The sequence below is a fragment of the Ceratosolen solmsi genome, unplaced genomic scaffold (genome assembly GCF_000503995.2).
Source record: "Ceratosolen solmsi marchali unplaced genomic scaffold, CerSol_1.0 scaffold15, whole genome shotgun sequence".
NCBI classification, from domain to species: Eukaryota; Metazoa; Arthropoda; class Insecta; order Hymenoptera; family Agaonidae; genus Ceratosolen; species Ceratosolen solmsi.
Window position 1 is genome coordinate 739,221 of NW_011948434.1, and position 20,276 is coordinate 759,496.

The 20,276-nt window shown below is 20.8% G+C and overlaps 1 protein-coding gene across 2 annotated transcripts; it reads right to left on the reverse strand.

Annotated features, from left to right (window-relative positions):
- Window positions 1-5,474: 5,474 nt before the first annotated feature.
- LOC105364700 (uncharacterized) lies at window positions 5,475-19,858 on the reverse strand. 2 transcript variants are annotated; one of them, XM_011502692.1, is made up of 6 exons: window positions 19,768-19,858; window positions 19,456-19,545; window positions 13,523-13,686; window positions 12,408-12,571; window positions 7,868-8,036; window positions 5,477-6,088 (listed from the first exon to the last, which is right to left on the reverse strand). In XM_011502692.1, exons 1-6 carry the CDS (start codon window positions 19,822-19,824, stop codon window positions 5,893-5,895), a joined length of 840 nt encoding a protein of 279 aa, XP_011500994.1. In that variant the 5' UTR covers window positions 19,825-19,858; the 3' UTR covers window positions 5,477-5,892. The 2 variants fall into 2 exon arrangements, with proteins under 2 accessions (XP_011500995.1, XP_011500994.1); XM_011502693.1 differs by lacking the exon at window positions 19,768-19,858 and having other exon boundaries at window positions 5,475-6,088; window positions 13,523-13,696; window positions 19,456-19,530.
- Window positions 19,859-20,276: the final 418 nt, after the last annotated feature.

Here is a 20,276-nt window from a genome sequence, read left to right on the forward strand (position 1 = left end):
TTTATAATTAATAAATTAAACACCAGAAAAGCATTTTTGTTTAATGATTAATTTTTTACATGATTTTACCACTTTGTAAATTAAACATTATTTAAATTTTTTTATAAATACTGTTAATTAATTTAAATACTAGTTCATTTCATAGAAATAAAATATTAAAAAGTTAAAATGGTTAAACTTTGAAGAATAAAATTTGAACAAGATAGTATGGTTGATTAGTTTTTAATTGCTATATTAGCTCAATAATTTGAATTAGGACATTCTTTAGAATTATTCTTAATTGATAAATTGATTAGACATTAGGGTGATAATATTGAAATCATTAAAAGTCATTTTATGATAAAATAGTAGTAGTATAAAAGTAGTTTTTAATTTTAAAAGTCATTTTATGATAAAATAGTAAAATATTTCTAACTAGTATGATATTGAGGGCTTTTTTTTCTTATCTGAATTTTGTATATATATCAGATTATTTTTAATTTTAAAGGAGTAATTTATACGGGAAAACATAATTATGAATATGTTTACAAAATAAAGTAATCAGTTATACTTAAATACTACTGATTTTAATTTGATTATATCATTTTTTGTTAATTTAGTTAAATCTCATTTGGAATAGAACGTTAATTAATCAATAGCTTATATTATTAAAGACACTAAAAAAGAATATATTCAAAACAAATATGTTCTAAAACACTTGTTGATTATAAATAAGTCAAATACAAAATATTCTATCATTAAACCTTTATTTAAAGTATAATAAACATATCAAGTTACGCTAATATTATTGATATTACGAAGTAATATATAGATTTTACATAATAAATTATATTTTATAAAGGTAAGATGTAACTTTTTTTTTAATTTTAAATATTTTTAAATACAAGAAAACTTGCAAAAATTAATTTGTTTGAATTTTTTATTAAATTTTCTCATTACGTTACTTATCAAAAATTTGTTTGTAATTTTTATTAAAACTGAAATTTTTACTTATATATAAATTTTTATAACTATACACAATTTATAATTATATAAATATTTTATTATTAGTTAAATATTATTTTCATTTTACAAAAATTTTTTAAAATTATTTTTATTTTAAAAATTGTATAGATTAAATTCTGTACTATTATTACGTATTATTACGTAACAAATATAATTTGAAATTGAGTAAAGAATGTTTATATCTCTTTTTCAATACGTAATAAAATAATATATTACATTATACATAATAATGTATACTATAAGATTATTTGTAGAATTGCATAAGAATATTATTATAAATGTAAAATGTTTTTATCGTCATATTACATATACTTACATTAGAAAAATATTTACAGTTTATATTTATATTATAAAAATTTAGAAAACATTTTTACCAACTAAAGTAAATCTTGCTAATATTAGATAGAGATTACATTTACTCAACATACTACATTTTTTAAAATAATTGTATATGACGTATTTTAAGGTAATGATTTAATGAAACCTTCAGTAAAATTTTTAACACACAGATTGTCATATTATCAAGAATTATAATATAGATAATTTTTATTTGAGATTGCATTTTAATGAACATGATGAAAACTAGTTTATTTAATATAAATATATATAGAAAAGATATAGTAAATAAAGCACTGTTATGAATTATTTATTTATTTTTCTTTCTGTTTTTATAGTTGGTCTTGCAAATTTCATTTTTAAAGACTAATCTATATATATAAAATGAAGAAGTTTTTTGAAATTTGAATATAAATAGACTAGATTTTTCGATCCGTGCTTCCTAGCTTTATGGTAATTTGTAGTTAAATAAAATAAATGGATATTACTCTGAAATGAATCATGATTATCGATAATCCGCCTATATTTGTTTACTTACTACTGAGAAGAAAGCTAAAATAAATATCAGCCAACAGTAAGGATGTTAAAGTGTTAATAAGATTTAGATTATGAAGAATACTAGCTATAGAAATCGGAGTAACAAGATCTCAGTGAAGCAACACGACTGGAGAACACGAGAGATTGGTATAAATAAATTAACTGTGCGAACTTTGAATTTTTGAAAACACAATGGAATGCAATTTCATATAAGGTTTGAAAAGCATATACGAAGACTATCATGACTATTAGATAAAGATACAAATAAAGGCGACTGTCGTAAACGTAGCTTTTCTATAAAAACAGCTTATTTTCTTTGAGCATACATATGATTACACGTACACCGCACTTGACAAATAATTCCCTAACAAAATAACGGTATATCACACTCATTGGAATTCGCACTTGAACAGCAACCAGTTTATTGGGTAAGCGTCCGTCTATATATGTATTTATACGGGCGTTCAAAGGTAGTCCCCTATTTTATATAGTTCCTGTCTTTTAGATAGTCATGAGACTGACCAAGTTATTTCCATTTTTAATCAAAAATGATGTAAAAGATTTGAAGTAAAAGACAACTAATGATTGTTCATTACACAACGTAAGGGGGATAATGTTTTGTAATATTTGCATATTTAAATTGATATCTATTATGGTTACTTTAGAAATTACTTTAAATTTTTAACATTTATTGTATGTTACAATTAAAAGTCAAGTTGTACATAAAGGTTCAAATGAATTATGCTGCCTTATATGTACAAATAATGTAAAGTAATATTTTAGAATTTGATAGTAATAATTTAAATATTATTGAATTATGTTTTAACTTAGATTATTTAAATTAAATTTATTATTTATTTATGTATTCTTTATTAATCAACATTATGTTCACATTATAAGGCATTTATAAAATTATTTGGTTGTTTACTTGTTTAATTGTTAATTGACTTAATTATTCCATTTAATATATGTGAGGCTAATTTTGCTTATACAGTTTTATATTATATATAATATAAAAACGTCAATATACATGTTTTTACGATTAAACACAATGAAATTGTAGGTCAGAATACACAGATAAATAAGTAGTAAAATTGTCAATACTCTTCGTCGATTTTGTAATTATTTATAAAATAATGATATCTAGACAATAATAAAATAGATAATACTTTGTAATTTGCTTATGCAGTTTCAGAACCGTTTATCTTGTATTTAAATGTAACTTTATTTTAAAAACTTATTAAAATTACAAATTTATTAGAATAAATTTTCTTTTCTATCAGTAATAAAGATGTAATGATTGTCAGTTACATCGTGTTCATATATTATCAATTTATGTGAGTGAAAATATAAAGCTCTTGATTTTAATAAACTGCTAGGCTATATTTATTTCAATTTTTATTTTTAAAATATTAACGATAGTAATAAAGTAATAAAAAAATGTGGGCTATTAACCATTTTATTACTAAATTTGTTTTAAGCATTAAAATCTGTAACTAGTTTTTATATTGTTTAATAAAATATAAACTTCGATTACAGGTTATACAGCTTGTGCACGTATACGAGAGAAATAGAGAGGGAGAGAGAGAAGAGAAGAGAGACGTATACTTGAAGAAATGCTATAAAATAAAGAAAGTAAACGGATCAAATGGGGTCAATGACTCAGAAGTACTTGAAAAGTTTTTAGGTTGTCGACATCTATAAATATATATACATCAATTGTACGTAATATATAAATTTAGCAATTTATGAAACAATTGATTTTTTTGTATATTTTTATATTATAAGATATCTAGAATATTATTTTAATTGTGTCAGTATTTAAATCATTGTATTTTAAATTCAATATATTAAGTAATTCATTAATTGAATAATTATATATATCAAGAGTATATTATCAACTATTAAAAAACCATTAAAAAATTTTATTTAAACAATTAAAAATATTTAAATAAATTTAATTAATTTAAAATATTTATTAATATCATATTATTTCCTAATAATTTGTTGTATTAAATACGTCTAAATCATGATATAATGTTCTGCAAATACTTACGCTACACTTTACATCAATATTGAAGTCAGTTTATTGATTATAATTATTTAAATGGTAATATAATTTAACAATTATTTAAGTAAATTGAAAAGTCCAAAAATTTGATAATTCAATAAATACATGGAAATAAATATATATATGTAATTTATATATCACGAAATTCTTTTGAATATACCCTGAAAAATTGAAAAAGTATTTAAACTATGAAATATGTTTTTAATTACGTTATATAATGTTTAATTATAAAAAGATAATTCATACATATATAAATAAAGTATAAATAGACATTTTATAATTTACGTAACTATTAAAATTTTAAATTTATAAAACAATATTTTTTAAATTTAAATGAAGAAATTAAAAAAGAGAAAAAAGAGAAATTAGAAAATTTTCTTATAATATTACGTTACTGTATATTTTAATATTTATGTTTGTAAAATTTTTAAATGGTAGTAAACTTGTAACTAATAAAATATATGCTTATCATAGAATTTTTCTTGTATGAATTTTTGAGTTATCAAGTATTTATTATTTATTTATTTATTTCTGAAATTAAAATATAGTTTTTAAATGAGATATATGTAATCAATGTAATCAATGATATTTTTGTAAACACCAAATTGTTTAAAATTATATAATGTATTAAATATATTAAATCAATAAAATATAATGTTTATTCAATATACATTCTAGGAACTAAATTAATATTAAAAAAAATGTATGTGCAATTATTACATCTTAGAAAAGCTTCTTCATTTAGTTATGTTGGTTTCTCAAAGAAATTTTATTACTAAGAAGAGTGATTTCTTCAGTTAATGTATTGTTAAGAACTTAATCAAATTAAGTTCTTTCTAATCGTTATATTGACAACCGATAAAACTAGCTAAGAATATTCGTACATATTAGCACATACGATCGCGCTTTGATTTATTTGAGTTTTCCATTTATTCTTTTTTTTTATCATATATTTGATTGTTTATAGCACCTTTTTTTTCCATTTTTATTAAATTATGTACTTGTTCTGTTGTTTTATATTTGTTCTTCATATTTATCTCTTTTTTTAGTTTTTGCATTTTTTATTTAGAAATCTTATATGAATGACGCACTTTAATTTTTTTTACATAAACAATATTATTCATATACCTTGATTGGATTATTTATAAATTTTAATAGATATTATATTGAAATTTGAAATACAAATATTTGTTAATACAATTATAATTCTAATTAAATCAATAAAATATATTGTTAATATATATATATATATATATATATATATATATATATAGCATTATAATTAAATATATTAATATTTGTATCATAGGATTTATATTAATTAAATAATGTACTGCACTGAAAATAAATTATTATATCTAAAATTTCTTTAAGTGATGGAAATCAAAGTAATTTATTTTGTAGATAAATAATGATAACAATTTTAGATTTGAATTCTAAAAGGGTCATCATTTTTATCATTTTATAACAATACTTAAAATTTTGGTGGAAATAAAAAATCACACACAATGCGCACGAGTGCATTCACATATACGCACACAATTTTTTACTAACTTGTAAATAATCGGTTCTAGTTAGAAATTGACGTTTGTCAATTTGACAAAAAAATGAGAAATAATCAACTTTGTTAATTATATCACCAAATTTAATCTCTTCTTGCAATTGGTGTTGATGAAGAGTACAGTTCATATGTCATAATTGATATATTTATTCTTCGTCAAAGTCCCTCAATGTGATTACAGATGTATTCTTTCTTCTAAGTAATACTAATAATTCAAAGTAATATAAGCATCACTAATATGAACAGAAACGTGAAACATCAAATTCGAATTCATGTCGAACAGCGTTTGATTAGTTCTGTCCATAGATATGGCCAAAAGGAAGTATATAGCAAATAAAAAAGTTATGTACTTTGAATATAGAAGATTGGATAACAAAATTATCTAGTAGATTGGTACTGAAACACTTTCGGATAATGATGAATCCTCCAAACTATTCTTGGGTTTACAAACGCAACCGCTTTCAACAAGTACGTAGTCTTGTCCCGTAAGTGTTACGGGTCCAAGCGGAATCACCAAGAACAGGTACGGTACATACGTTTGTGTACACTCACCATGAACAATATCGCACTCCTTTGATCTGAAGCATATAATATGAATTTACAAAATTATTTATTTGTACTTTTAAAACATTCTATATCCTGCTATTTCTTCTTAAAATTATTATTATAACAATATTATAAACTAATATTAATATTGGTTTATTTTTATATTAGTTTATATTAGTTTTATTATTATAATAATTATATAATTATAATAATATAATATATATAATAATTAGGCTAAATATAATATATAGTATATAATAAATATAATAATTATAATAATAAAAATTAATATCAGTTTATAATTAATAATAAAATAACATTAATATTATAACAATATTATAAACTAATATTAATTTCGAATGGAAGTACACTTGAAATTTTCAAATTTTTATATTTACGCAATTAAATAAATATTTATTCATATATTTGAAATGTCATATCGAAAATAATAAATTTAAAGGCTATAGTTTTATTTTTAATATATACATGATATATAATTTCTGATAAAATTATTCGATAAATATATTTATATACAGTAAATATTTAGCTTTATAAATCATAATCTTTTGTAATCTATATGAAATGCATCAAAACATTAATAAGTTTCTTGAATGTCTGTTAAAAATTATGAAAGTGATTCCATATAAAATTTTTGCTACAATTTCCGTGCAATCTTTTAAATATACATATTTTATATATTATACATATATACAGAAAATATTTTATTTTAATAATTTTTATGAAAATTAAATAAAATTGAATCTATACATTCATCGAAATTTAATTAATTATAATAAAATATTAAAGTAAATTCTTTATTAATTTAAGATATTCTATCTACATCATAAAATGAAAATTTAAAAGTAATTTTTAATTTTAGTTAGTTAATTAAATGAGTAATTATGTACGGTATACATTGAAATAAAAATGGAAGTTTTAAAAATATTCATTATTAAATATATGTCTTTATGTATGAATGTGTAATAAAAATTTAATTTCATATATGCTATGGTCAATCACATTATGACGAAAACAAAAAATATTATTTGTAGAATTAATCCAAATAATGTAGTTCCATTTTATCAAAAAATAAATTAATACTATTTATCATTTAATATTTTTGTTCTATAAAAGAAAATAATTTAAATATCTAGTATTTTAAAAAAATTTAAATGTTATACATATTTTTTAAATTCAATAACAACTTATATTATTATTAAATTTTTATTAATACATAGTTATTAATATATTTATATTTTATTCGTAGTTCTTTGATTTTATTTATAATTATTGTTTTTTAAATACCTTTTAGAATCGAATATAATTCATAAATATAAGTAATACTATTATTATAACATTACATATTGATTTTATTTCATGATATTCTTGATAATGAACTTACTTATAAAATTAAATAATAAATTAATATAAATTTAAATAAGAAAATAAAGACTATTTTTTGTCAAGAATTGCATATTTTCTATTGTTTGTTTTTGAACATTAACAAGTTAAAGAAAAACCTTTTTCAATCAACTTTGTAGGTAAATTTTTTAGTTTTTATTAAAAATTCTTTTAAATAAAATACGTAGTATTCTTTCATCTTGCAAGTTCTACTAAAATTACTAATATGTCAATTCATTTAATTTTATATATGAGATATCACACAAAATTAAAAATAATTTTTATTTAATAATAGTTCAAATATATTTTTAATAATTAAATATTTTTGTATTCATTATTAAAATATTTAAAAAATATTTTAAAATATTTTAGTTAAAGCATTTCAATAAATAAAAATTTATCTGACTCACTCGCAAATTTCAAAGACAACTTGTTGTAAAAGATCTGGAAACTTTTGTACAATTGTTACTGGTTGCCCGCTTGTTAAACTTACGCCATACATTGGAGCTGTTGTATTATATCTCGTTTTGCATAAACGTGTTGGAGATCCACAAGTATTTTTCGTTGAAAATGATCGAGCTGCATTAAATAATGATCATTAGTTCACAATATTTAGTGGAAAATCAAATAAAAATAAAAAAAGATATATATTGGAAAAAATTATTGTTATTACTATTCAGATTTTCTGTATTTATTATAAGATTGTATTGAATTACATACCATATAGAAATATTTATTAAAGAATAATTTAATATTTAAAACACGTATGCTTATAGAAACTTTAGTATTTATAATTGAAAACAAAATATCTGCACTTTTTAAATTAAAAATAATACAATTCACTAGCCATATATGACAATTTTATTTACTTGTTAATGATTTTGCTATTTATTATAATTGAAAATTTTGTAATATGTGTTAAAAAGTATGTATCTTATAAATACAACACTATTTCAAAGATTAGCCTTATTGTAAAATAATTCTGAATAAATACATAATATTTAGAAATTAGACGTTAATAATTTAGTTTATTTACATAATTTATACATATTTTGTACATAATATATTTCTAAATGTCAAGTAGTAAGGAGATATAATTTTAAGATTAAACAATTCTATCAAGTATGTAATATTTAATAATTGTTATACTTTAATAATTTTTAATACAATTAACAATTTTTCTAACAAATATATTCTTTGACTATAACTTCTGGTGAGAGAACTAATAATATATTAATTTCTGTATGCCAGAAGCGATTTTCATTCTTTTTCACTATAAACGTGTACATATCGTGTTAGTGAGGTCGATGGTTTATAAACGTGCGCTATATCACATCTAACTATTTAATATAAAACTTACAAGAACGTCACAATATACATTTTTTAGGATGAAAAATTTGTAAAGATCATTTTTATAAGAAAGGTATTGTATTTCAATATTCCTAATAAGGGTATTAAAAAATTTTTATTGTCCAGAGAATTGATTAGAATATGCACTGTTTTTTTTATAAATCAACTGAGATAATAATCAAATTATTAAGAAAAGATTGAATCACACTTTTATATTACTACATTTTAATCTTCACAGAAACATCATAATTAATATATTATTAATTTTAAATAATCTTTTATGGGTGAAAGGCTAATAAGTAAAATAATTTATTTTTAAAAACATTGTTACTTATTTGCCATTGAAAATAACAATACTCATAATAGTAACGTAGAATATTCTGATTTGAAAGAGTCTTGAGTTAGATTTAAGTTGATTTATCAATTATTTTTTAATTTATTTTGGGAGAAAATATGAGAACATTGATTATTCATAATCGAACTGATCTAATTACTTGTACGATTTTAGCAATAAGAAATATAGAATATGTAAAATCTCGCTTGGCAAGCATAGCAGTTTAAACATAACAAGACGGGAATTACACTCGAAACTTGATTTTCCAATATCCCGTTATTACTTTATACGTTGTCATTTCGTAGTGTTGATAACTGTATTGATTTTGAGATGAGGAACCTACGTTTTAATCAATACTACATGATAGCTCTACTTTTTTCTTGAAACAAAATTGTTTTATATAGGTAAACACATTTCTTGTGAAATAAGTTTTATAGATTCTGTCTATTCGATTTATAATTGCTTTTATAGTAAAAAGCTTAAATTAATTTATTTTTCCTTCTTTATATGCTCGTGGTATAAGCAAATTACGAGTATTAGTTATATGAATTATTTCGTCGTATATGTAACTCATTCTACTCAAATTAAATAGTTGTTAATATTTTGTAATTCCGGTAATTCTAAATCATTTTTACGTTAATTTAAATTAAGAAACTATAGTTTCCTCTTTTAAATTATTAATATATTTTTAACTTTACAGTTTCACTTTGATTATAAACATTAAGTTAATAAAATCGTTCATTCAACGAATTTATCAGAATTAAATCTTTAACATGATTTTATTGAAACAAAATTAGAACAATATTAATTTTTAATCGGTAGAATAAAATGATATATTTTTATATATTAAATAATAGTTTTATATTATTTAACAATGCTATAATGTCAAAACAAATTAACATGTATAACCTACGGCAAAATTTAGAATTATATCTTATTAAAATTTTAAAGTATTATCTAAAAAAACAATTATTTATTTCTATTTTAAAATTTTTATCCAGTTAATTAAAAAAAACAGATCATTTATAAACATTATAACAAATCATTTATTAACAGATCACAATATAAAAACAAAAACTTTATAAGACCTATTGTAGTTCTAGTAAAATGTGCCATTTATATTTTAAATAAAAATAACGTAAAATGATGATTATATAGCTAATTATATATCTATAGAAACCTTATACAGCTAATTTATTAAATAATTTTATATAAAAAAAAGATAACAAATATTTACTTATAAAACGGCTTTGATTATTAAAACAGTGAACAAATTTAAAATAATCAAGCATAAAAATTGCTTATTTTTCATTAGAGTAATAATTGAACATTTTAAAATTAATTATAATAATGATTAAAATCATTATTTTTATTATATTAATAATAATTTAGATGTTTTTTTTAATGGTAATGTTATTTCTTCCACAAAAGACTATGTTTGTTTCATTATTCGTATATAAAGCTATTTCATATGTTATAAATAAATAAAATTATGTTTTTTTTATTATAATGAAATTATAGTTATTGATTTTAATTTGCGTTCAATTATAAAAATAACTCAATAATTTTTAATTTATAAATTATTATGTATTCTACATATTTAAAATAATATCGAAATTAAATTAATAAAACTAATTCAACTATTATTAGTTTGAAAATTATTTGAATGTGACGAAGAAATAAAATATTTATATTTTCCGTTTTTACAGATTGTTCTAAACTTTTTTTATTATATTTGAAATGCGTATGATAATTCTAACTATTATATAAATAATTTTTGTTTTATAAATAAAAATTTAATATTTATAGGATTCTCTGATAGACTAACAATTTCTTTGATTTTGTAAAGTAGTTTAATAAATCATGTTTTTATATTGATAGAGAGTGAATATAATGAAATTTTAAAAATAAAATACGTAAAACCAGAATTGCTCATATATAATTTTGCAATAAAAATTATTTACTGTATACATTAATGTCTCAAAATAGTCAAGTTAGATCTTTTTTACATAGGGCAATAACGTAAAAATTTAAACAAAATCAAAGATGTTTATTCACAGAAAATTGTTAGTATTTTATATCTGTATGATTTTTTTATGAGCTGTAACATGTTTAATTTGGAAAAAGATATATTAATAAAGTACACTTCATACATGTAATTATGAAAACACAATTTATTGAATAAGAGATAATAATCGGAACACCGAAATATAGTAAAGACTCTGTAGTGATTTTGTATATATTCGACGTCACTAAATTTCTGCGAGTGTTCATATGTATAAAAATTGTTTGCAGATTGAAAAGGAGCGAAACAGGTTTTCGTGTCACAAGGACAGAGAAGATTAATTATAATTATTCTGATAAAGTAAGTTTCATTTATTCAGGTCGTCGTCTTGAATTACATGACTCACTAGTCCCTTTGTCCCAAATAATATTAATTTTTAAGAAAAAAACGTGAACAGCAATTAGGCATAAGATTTTTATGTTAACTATCTACGGCATATCAATGTTTGAATAAAGTATCTTTTTTCTAAATAAAGTGTGAGCTTCAACTTAATTTTAGGCAATCTTCTTTCTTTATTCAAAAATACTGAAAAGTATACATTCATACAGTGGCGACTTCTTCACACAATATTTCTTTTTATTGTCTATCAGCACCAATGAACATACTTTTATTTGATAATTTTCTTTGTAGTTATCTTCAAATCTTGATTATTATAACTATTTAAATTATAATTCATAATTTTTATAAAAAATGAATAATTTATGTTTAATTTGAAAATTTTGTATTTAGTTGTTGTTTAATGCTAAATATATGTCAATATTATCAATTCAATATATGTACCACTATTTTATTCAACAAATACTTATATAGAATACTTAATTATGTGACCTAAATAATTTTATAAATTTAAGTATGTATATCCATTAGTATTTGATATGTAGCTATGCACTATTTCTGATACCTTAACTCAAGATAAACAATCTTCTAGCAAATTTAAAAAATTGAAATTGTACACACTAAACATTAATATTATGTGTTATAAATATGTAATGGCATAAATATCTTATAAATATCTTAAATAAATATAGGGAATTCGAATTTATATATAAAATTATTTAGAACATATATAATATATAAATATTTAATTTTATTTAATAAAATTGGATTTTCTTTGACTAAGAATGGAATAAAATTATAAATTCTTGTAACAATAATATTATTATTATAATTTAATATTAATTATAAATATTTGTATACTAACCAGATCGAGAATTGTTTCCAATACTGTATTCACCATGTGCCAATCTATACTTGTTTAAGAGCGCCTGCCTCGTTATTTCAGGATCTATTGTGCGCGTCTGATAGTGTCTAGCCGTCCTAGCGTTTCCTGACCACATATTTTTGAAGTTACGGGCAATTGAGGTGCTGCAAAATATCATATTGTAGTCGCATAATAATGTAAAATATAAAATATTAGTATATGTAGTGATATTAACTGAATTAATAATAATCCGAATAATCGTTTTTACTATTCATTCTTAGTAAACATGTAAAAACATTGTTTTAAAATGAATTATTTCTTTTTATTGAATTAAACAAAATGTTTAATAACAATATATCATAGAATGAACAGTCTTAAATTGATAGACTTATATGGAAGGGGTTTACAAGAAAAGGTTATATCAAAAGCTACATTGACAGCTTTTATAAATATAAATTTGAGATATTAAAATAAATGCTTAGTGAGAGTAGAAAAATACATTATTTTAATCTATCGTGGTTAATTTGTTTTAAAATGTTTCAGACCATTAAAAATGTTTAATCTTTTAGTATTTTATAAAATAATTCTATAATGATTCTATAAAATAAAATAAAAAATAATAAATACATATATGCTTCAGCATAAACCTCGATATAAATATTGTTGAAAAGATCTTGATTAAGTTTAAATAATTTGTTTAACATTTAATTTTTTAATAATTTAAAATTTTTTATTTTAATAAACAATAACAATAATAAAATCAATATAATAATAATTATATAAAAATTAATTTCTTGTTTTATCAATGTTCAGTGTAATTAAAAATGTTGTATTTAATTATTCGATTTATTTATCAATTTATTTGAATAAATTAATCGAAGATTATTTTAATTACATCACTATAACAAAAATTATACAATATGTGCATTGGTATAAATTACATAATTATTTAATTAATATTGTAATAAATGCATTAATTGGAGGCTTTCCACACTTATTGACGGTACACGAAATCTTCCTATTAGTAAGAAGAAGCTAACTAAATAGACACTTATTTCTATTAATAGAAAAAGAGCGTAGATGTAGTTTTAAAAAATAAAAAATTCTATACTTACGTTGGATACTGTAAATTGTTCGGTCCTAAGCAGTCAGTCGAATCGATGAGTGCGTCGCCCCAGATATACTTGAGTCCCAGGCCGGTTCCCTCGCACCTTTTGGCCGCATGAGTACTTTGACTTGCTGTCAGCATCAGTAACGTCAGTCGCAAATAGATAGACATCTGCAAACGTCTTTTTCTTTTTTTTCTACTTACACTATTTTATTTTTCAATATTATTTTTCAAAATAATATTACTGACAATTAATCGAATGAATTACTTAAGCGATTTAGATACTTTGAAGAAATAATAATGTGAAATTATGCGTATTGATGAAAAAAAGCTATCTTCCACAGTATTATACAATGTCATTAATGAAAATTTTTCAGTAATAATAATAGCTCGTATACTTATTTATTAATATTTATCTTATTGCCATTTTTCATTATTGAATATATTAATATAATTATAGGTAGTCATTACTCTCCAAAGTGAATAAAAAACAATTATAATTCACTAAGAATGAAATTTCCAGAAGTAGAATTAGTTTTAGTTTAGAAAAATTCCTTTTTTGCATTACAAATTATATAAAAGTTATATTTAAAGTAAGTTAAAAGGTAAGTTAAAAGAATTGTTTTATAATTATGTAAGAATTACATTTAAATTTTGAAATTGCTACCAAATAAGTAAATAAGTGAATGCTATAAAATAATTAATTTTTCAATTTTAGCAGATTTAATATACTAATATTTTTAAGTATTAATATTATAGGAAATGTTTTTTTTAGAAAATTTAATCTTTTGCGAGACCAATTAATTGCTGTATATAATCTAATGATTACATAATTTTCATATATGAAACAATAATTTTTTATAAAATTATCCAGATGATATGGATTAATATATTTTAATAAATTTTCTACTGAACAATTTTGCAATCTATAAATACCTCTATATAATGTAATAACTTAAAATTTGAATACATTTTAGTAATTACAGAATAATATATTATACATTTTTATAGAAATTACTATTAACACTTTTACCTCAATGCTCAATGTTAATAATAACATTACTTGCACGATTTTCGTTACCTTTCAAATATAAAATTTATGTAACGTTATTAGATATACTTATTAGTGTATACATATATTATTACTTATGTTTTTTATTATTCAATTTGAAAACAACGTGTAATATTGTTGTTTATTTTTAAATTTTGTAATCACAACTATTTTTTTAAATTTACGTTATGGAAGTATTTATATCGAGCGAATATTTTTGTTTGAAACTATTTCTGTATAGAAAACATTATACCGTAAGTGTAAAATTAATATATATTTTCCGTAGATATTTTCAGGTTTCTAGGCTATGATCCACATAAATTCCGTTAGGTTGCATGTTGAGTACGGAAATCTAAGGTGAAAAAAATGAGTGAAAGCATGTGCAATACAAGGAAGACATGATTGTTATTAACAGTATTAACATATACTTTATTTGAAATTTTAATCACTCTGAATTTGAATACATTTTATCCTTATATACATCAATTGTTTATATTTCTATAATTATTTGAAGTATTTTTTTAGAACAGTATATTATTATTAAATTATGCCGTACATTAATAATATTTTAATTTCTCTTAAACAATGCAATAGTTAATATAATTATTATATTATCTTTATATTATAATTCTATATTTTTTGGATTTTCTTGATCAAATTTTTTAACTTTAAAATTCTCATTCTTAAAAATTGTTATATTTATCTTATATTTTTTTTTAGTAAATAATTCTAATATCTCGTATGATTGTATCTTTAGTACCATTTTTACACAAAGTATTTCATATTCCGAACATTATTCAAATTTCCGAAACATTATTATTTTAAAAGTACATTAAATTTTAAATAATACTAATAAGATATTTAAGTTTAATGTTAAATATTGGTGTTATTAAATGTTGACGTTCAGTTTTGTTTTATTTCTTATGACGCTTCTTATAATATTAAATTAAAAACATTTTTTCAACTACCAGTTTTTACATACATATAAATTAAATATAAAATTTTAATAATAATTAATAATTGATATACATTCCTAGAAATGCAATTTTCTGAAAAATATGTTAACAAACAGCTATGATACCCTAGACTTGTGAATTAAAGCTGAACAATGACCATATAGGTAACATGAAATGCTATCACTGATAAGGGACACATATATTTAAGATTAAAGAATGCCAACAGTGCTTTGTCGGCATAAAGTCGCTATTTGAACCGAAAACATCTAACTCATCTTGATGATGTGTATATCTATTCTCAGTTATATTTTAACTTCAGTCCCTAACTGATGGCATAATAAAATTAAAAATTCACTTAAAGTCGATAGATTTTGTATGCACTTTGATCATATTTTTACACTTAGATGAATTTTACTTAATGAGAAAATAAGGCTTTAAAACTTTTACGATTATTACTTTTATGATTAAATAAACGTATAAAATTGTATATATATAATATATATATATATATATATATATATTGATTAAAGTTTAAATTACATAAGAAATATTTTTGAGTATAATAAATAAATAAATTTTCGGTGTATTCAATTTATGTTCGAATACAAAATCTACTAAACAGAATTATTTGAATTGATATAGATGTGTGCAATATTAAAAATGTAGCTTTATTAACGAAGGATACAAAAACCGACATATCAGACATATATTAATTTATGAAATAATGTAAATCAAACAATAGCAGCAGAAAATCTTGCGTACCCTTGTGCTCGATATTAAGAGTACAAATCTCAATCTATTTATCTCTCTGTATATTGTACATTTATATTTTTTGTATATATTTCCATTCTTACTATATTATATTACTAAATTATATTATATTAATTTATATCTGCTTTTATTTTGTATATTTTTTACAATTTTTTTTTATTTATATATTTATATATTTTCAATGATCAATATTTATACAAAAGTACACCTAGAAATTAAACTGTAAGTTGCTTTGTACCATAAATCATAACATAATAGGTGTGTTATTGTATAGTAGCTATATGGTTATATGCATATTTATATTCTTAATATGTTTAAAATTACGGATAATTTTACAAAATTATAATATTGATACCACTTACAAAAATTAGGTACCTATTAATTAATGTTATATTATTATAAAAATCTTGTTAAATATAAAATGTTAAATTTGTACGTTACTTAATTCTGCTTAAAAATATATATTTGAAATATTTCGACATTTGTCTAAGAAATTGTTTTAATATATAGACACCGTTTATTTGTGTAACGATATAAATTTTGTACCTTATGAACAAGTAATGCGGTAACGCGATATGAACACTTTTATTTAACTGTATAGCAATAAAAATTATATTGGAATGTTATAAACAAATAAAATACTAATTATTTATGATTAAAATATAAGAATTTAATATATACAACGAGCATTTTCATGTAACACATACAAATTTTCATACAGAAAACAAGTATTTTAATATAAATAACACGTTATATAAAAATGCTACTTAATAACAGTAAAAAATTGCTAACTTACAATTATTATTGTACCAAATTTTTATTATATTGATAGAATAAACTAGTTTATTAGAAAAAAAACTTTCTAATAGATTTATTTCGTTCTCCTTAAAAGATATAAGAAATAATATAAGTATATTTCTATACATTATATTAATATAAAGATGGAAATGCCAGTAATAAATCAGTATTATTAATAAATTTGAATGGGTATGAAATTAATTACTAATCGGATAAATTAAATTATGAAAATTAATTTATTCAGGTATTTGAACAATAACTTTCTTACATTCCGATAGCATTAACACATTAAAACATAATTTTCAATATATAAATAATTTAGTAGAAACATTTTTATGGATATATATTTAGTTTCTACAAATGAAATTAAATATTAAGTAATTGTAGTCCTTTGAATATTTCAAATGATGATAAATAAAAAGGTTTTACAATATCAGTTTTAAATATATAAATCATCTATCATATTAATAAATTTTTTATGAATTAAATATAACATTACTTATTTACATTAATTTATTTTTACAGAAATTTTTTCCTGCGTAATATTTGTTAAGGCTCATTTTTGTAATATTTACAATACGTATTAAATTATATTGAAAAATAATTTTAATATGTTTTGTTTTAATAACAATATTTAATAAGGCCATATATTTTTAATTATTAGTAATTCTAAAGTAGTGAGTATAACTAAAATATTCTAAGAATATTAAATTTAATTCATCTAACTTTATTTTCAAATATTATTTGTGTTTATTTTTAATATTTAATTAAAATATAATTTTTATATTTTGAAATAATCGTATTAGCAAATAGAATAACTTCTTATATATAATAGATTTTTAAACATTTTTATAAACATAAATGAAATATTTTTATTGATTTCTCATATGCATTGCACAATATATTAAATGAACATCAGCATTTAGAAAATAATGAAAAACAAAATGAGTATTTTTGATTAACAAATTTTTTTTATATTTACAAATTGTTGTATTATTTATATAAAATTATACATTGTATTAATAGAATGATAGGAAATAGTTTGTATTTAGTTATTATCGTATTACGGTATATTTTAATGTAAGGACTACAAAATAAAATCACAAAACAAAATTTTTATAAATTATAATATAGTATTTTATATCTAATTTATAAAAATAATTTTTGTAATGAATAAATAAAAATGTAAGAGGGAGAAAATTTATAGAGTAGAATATATATAAAAATTGTTTGAAAATTTCGTTCAGTAATTTTAAAAATCTATTGTATTATATTAGTTGCTTACAATTTAATCAATATAAATTAAGATAATATCAGGATCATTAAATTATAGTTCGTATTTAAAGAAATTATTATTAAGATTAGTTATTTATTTATAATTTAATTTTAATGTAAACGATATACAATATTTCAAAATTTTAAATATGAAAATAATATTAAAACAAAGTAGTAAAGCAATTTCTTTATTTACGATTTCACGACAAACTTATTGAATTAATAAAAATGTGTATTAAAATTTTTATTTTAATCTAACATGCATACTTTTTCTTACAACGATAATTAATTTAGTAACGTACTTAAATTCATAAAATTATTATATTTTTGTAATAATAAGTTAACCTGTAATTAGCAGTGACTTTTGAAAATTTCAGATATTGTTGCTAGACATAAATAATGAACTCGGTACTAATAAATGGCAATATCATATATCGTTTTTGATATTCATATATGTTTAACAATTATTAGTTCTATATACGTATAAAGTAAAATATAAATTTATACTAATTTTTTATTTATTTATCAACTTTACATTATGAAATAATATTTTTATGATTAATCATATAGGAAAATAATAGAGAAATTTTTTCATCTAGAAGATATTTCTGTATAAATTCTCTTTTATCAATTCTATTAAAATTATATATTTGAAAGTTCTTGTAATAGATTTTATATTATTAGATCCTTTTGATATAATTTTATACTATTTACTATTTGCATATAATTCAGTTCTTCATTTTGAAGTAAATTTTTGTTTAACATTTTGAATATTTTACTAAAAATAACTAATATTTCATATTAACTATTCTAAGTAATATTATTTTATTTATGTCATTAAATGAAAATTTTAGTATTGTTATTTAAAGAATTGGTATTTTTAATTTCAAACAGTTATTGCTATACTCGGGTGTTAGAAGTTTAACTGTTATTTAGTATTTTATTTTGAATTTGGCTGTTAATTTTATAAGAATTGTCATGTCAGGAGTATTAATCCGACATTAACAACTCTTATTTATATCAGAAATGCTGTTTTACCTGCATTATAACAATAAAAGATGAGTTAATGTAATAATGATTGGTGCTCACCTTTAAGAATCTTATCCTCAACATAGTACAGTTTTGATGATCCAACTTGTCAGCCTGCCGCTGAACTTGAATGTTTCTTTTTTCCATAAACTTTGGATTGAATCACGTGAAATAATAACGAGTCGTTAAAAACAAAAACGTAAACATGAAAACAAATAATTTCAGGAAATGAGAAAGAGAGAGAGAGAGAGAGAGAGAGAGAGAGAGAGATAAGTGTGTCATATAAGTATATCGTCAGTCTCACGCAAAGCTCGTATCACTGCACCAGTTTGCTTTTTATCAATGCGCATGAATGCGTAGGGGGTCCATTACCTCTGTGTTTCGATCCTCGCAGGTGGATGTCCAGAACTTGACTGGTAGGATGTGCATACAAGTGAGTAAAATAAGGAGTTGGAGTAGTTTAGAGAGGCACTCGCTCGCATTCTCTCTGAGCCGTGGAAGGTAAAGAACATTTACCGGGCACTCAATAGCAAGAGCGATATAAGTGAGAGAGTAGCTTATGAGGGGAGAGAGAGACATAAGAATAGGTGACAGAAGAAATTCCCGTTGGATCTTAAATACCTTTCTGTTACCTAAATGCTTCATTTTTTTTACTCTTAATACTTAACCATGTAAATATATACTTGTTCATAGTTGCTAACTCCGTATTCATTTGTTTTATAATAATTCGTTTATTTTGAAACATATTTAAGAAATATAGCAAAATTAAACTTATAGAATTTTTTTCATAATTATTTTATTACAGTGATTTCTGTTTGAAATAAATTTAATTAATAATTTTTTAAGATTATTTGAAACTTATATTATTACTATTATTAAAA

What these genes read in the sequence shown, in the direction of transcription:
- LOC105364700 (XM_011502692.1), bottom strand. Translation starts at nt 19,824, where the DNA reads ATGCACATCCTACCAGTCAAGTTCTGGACATCCACCTGCGAGGATCGA. An exon ending in GCGAGGATCGAAACACAGAG is followed by an intron (nt 19,546 to 19,767) that starts GTAATGGACCCC and finishes TTCAATCCAAAG; the next exon opens with TTTATGGAAAAAAGAAACAT. An exon ending in TGAGGATAAGATTCTTAAAG is followed by an intron (nt 13,687 to 19,455) that starts GTGAGCACCAAT and finishes AGACGTTTGCAG; the next exon opens with ATGTCTATCTATTTGCGACT.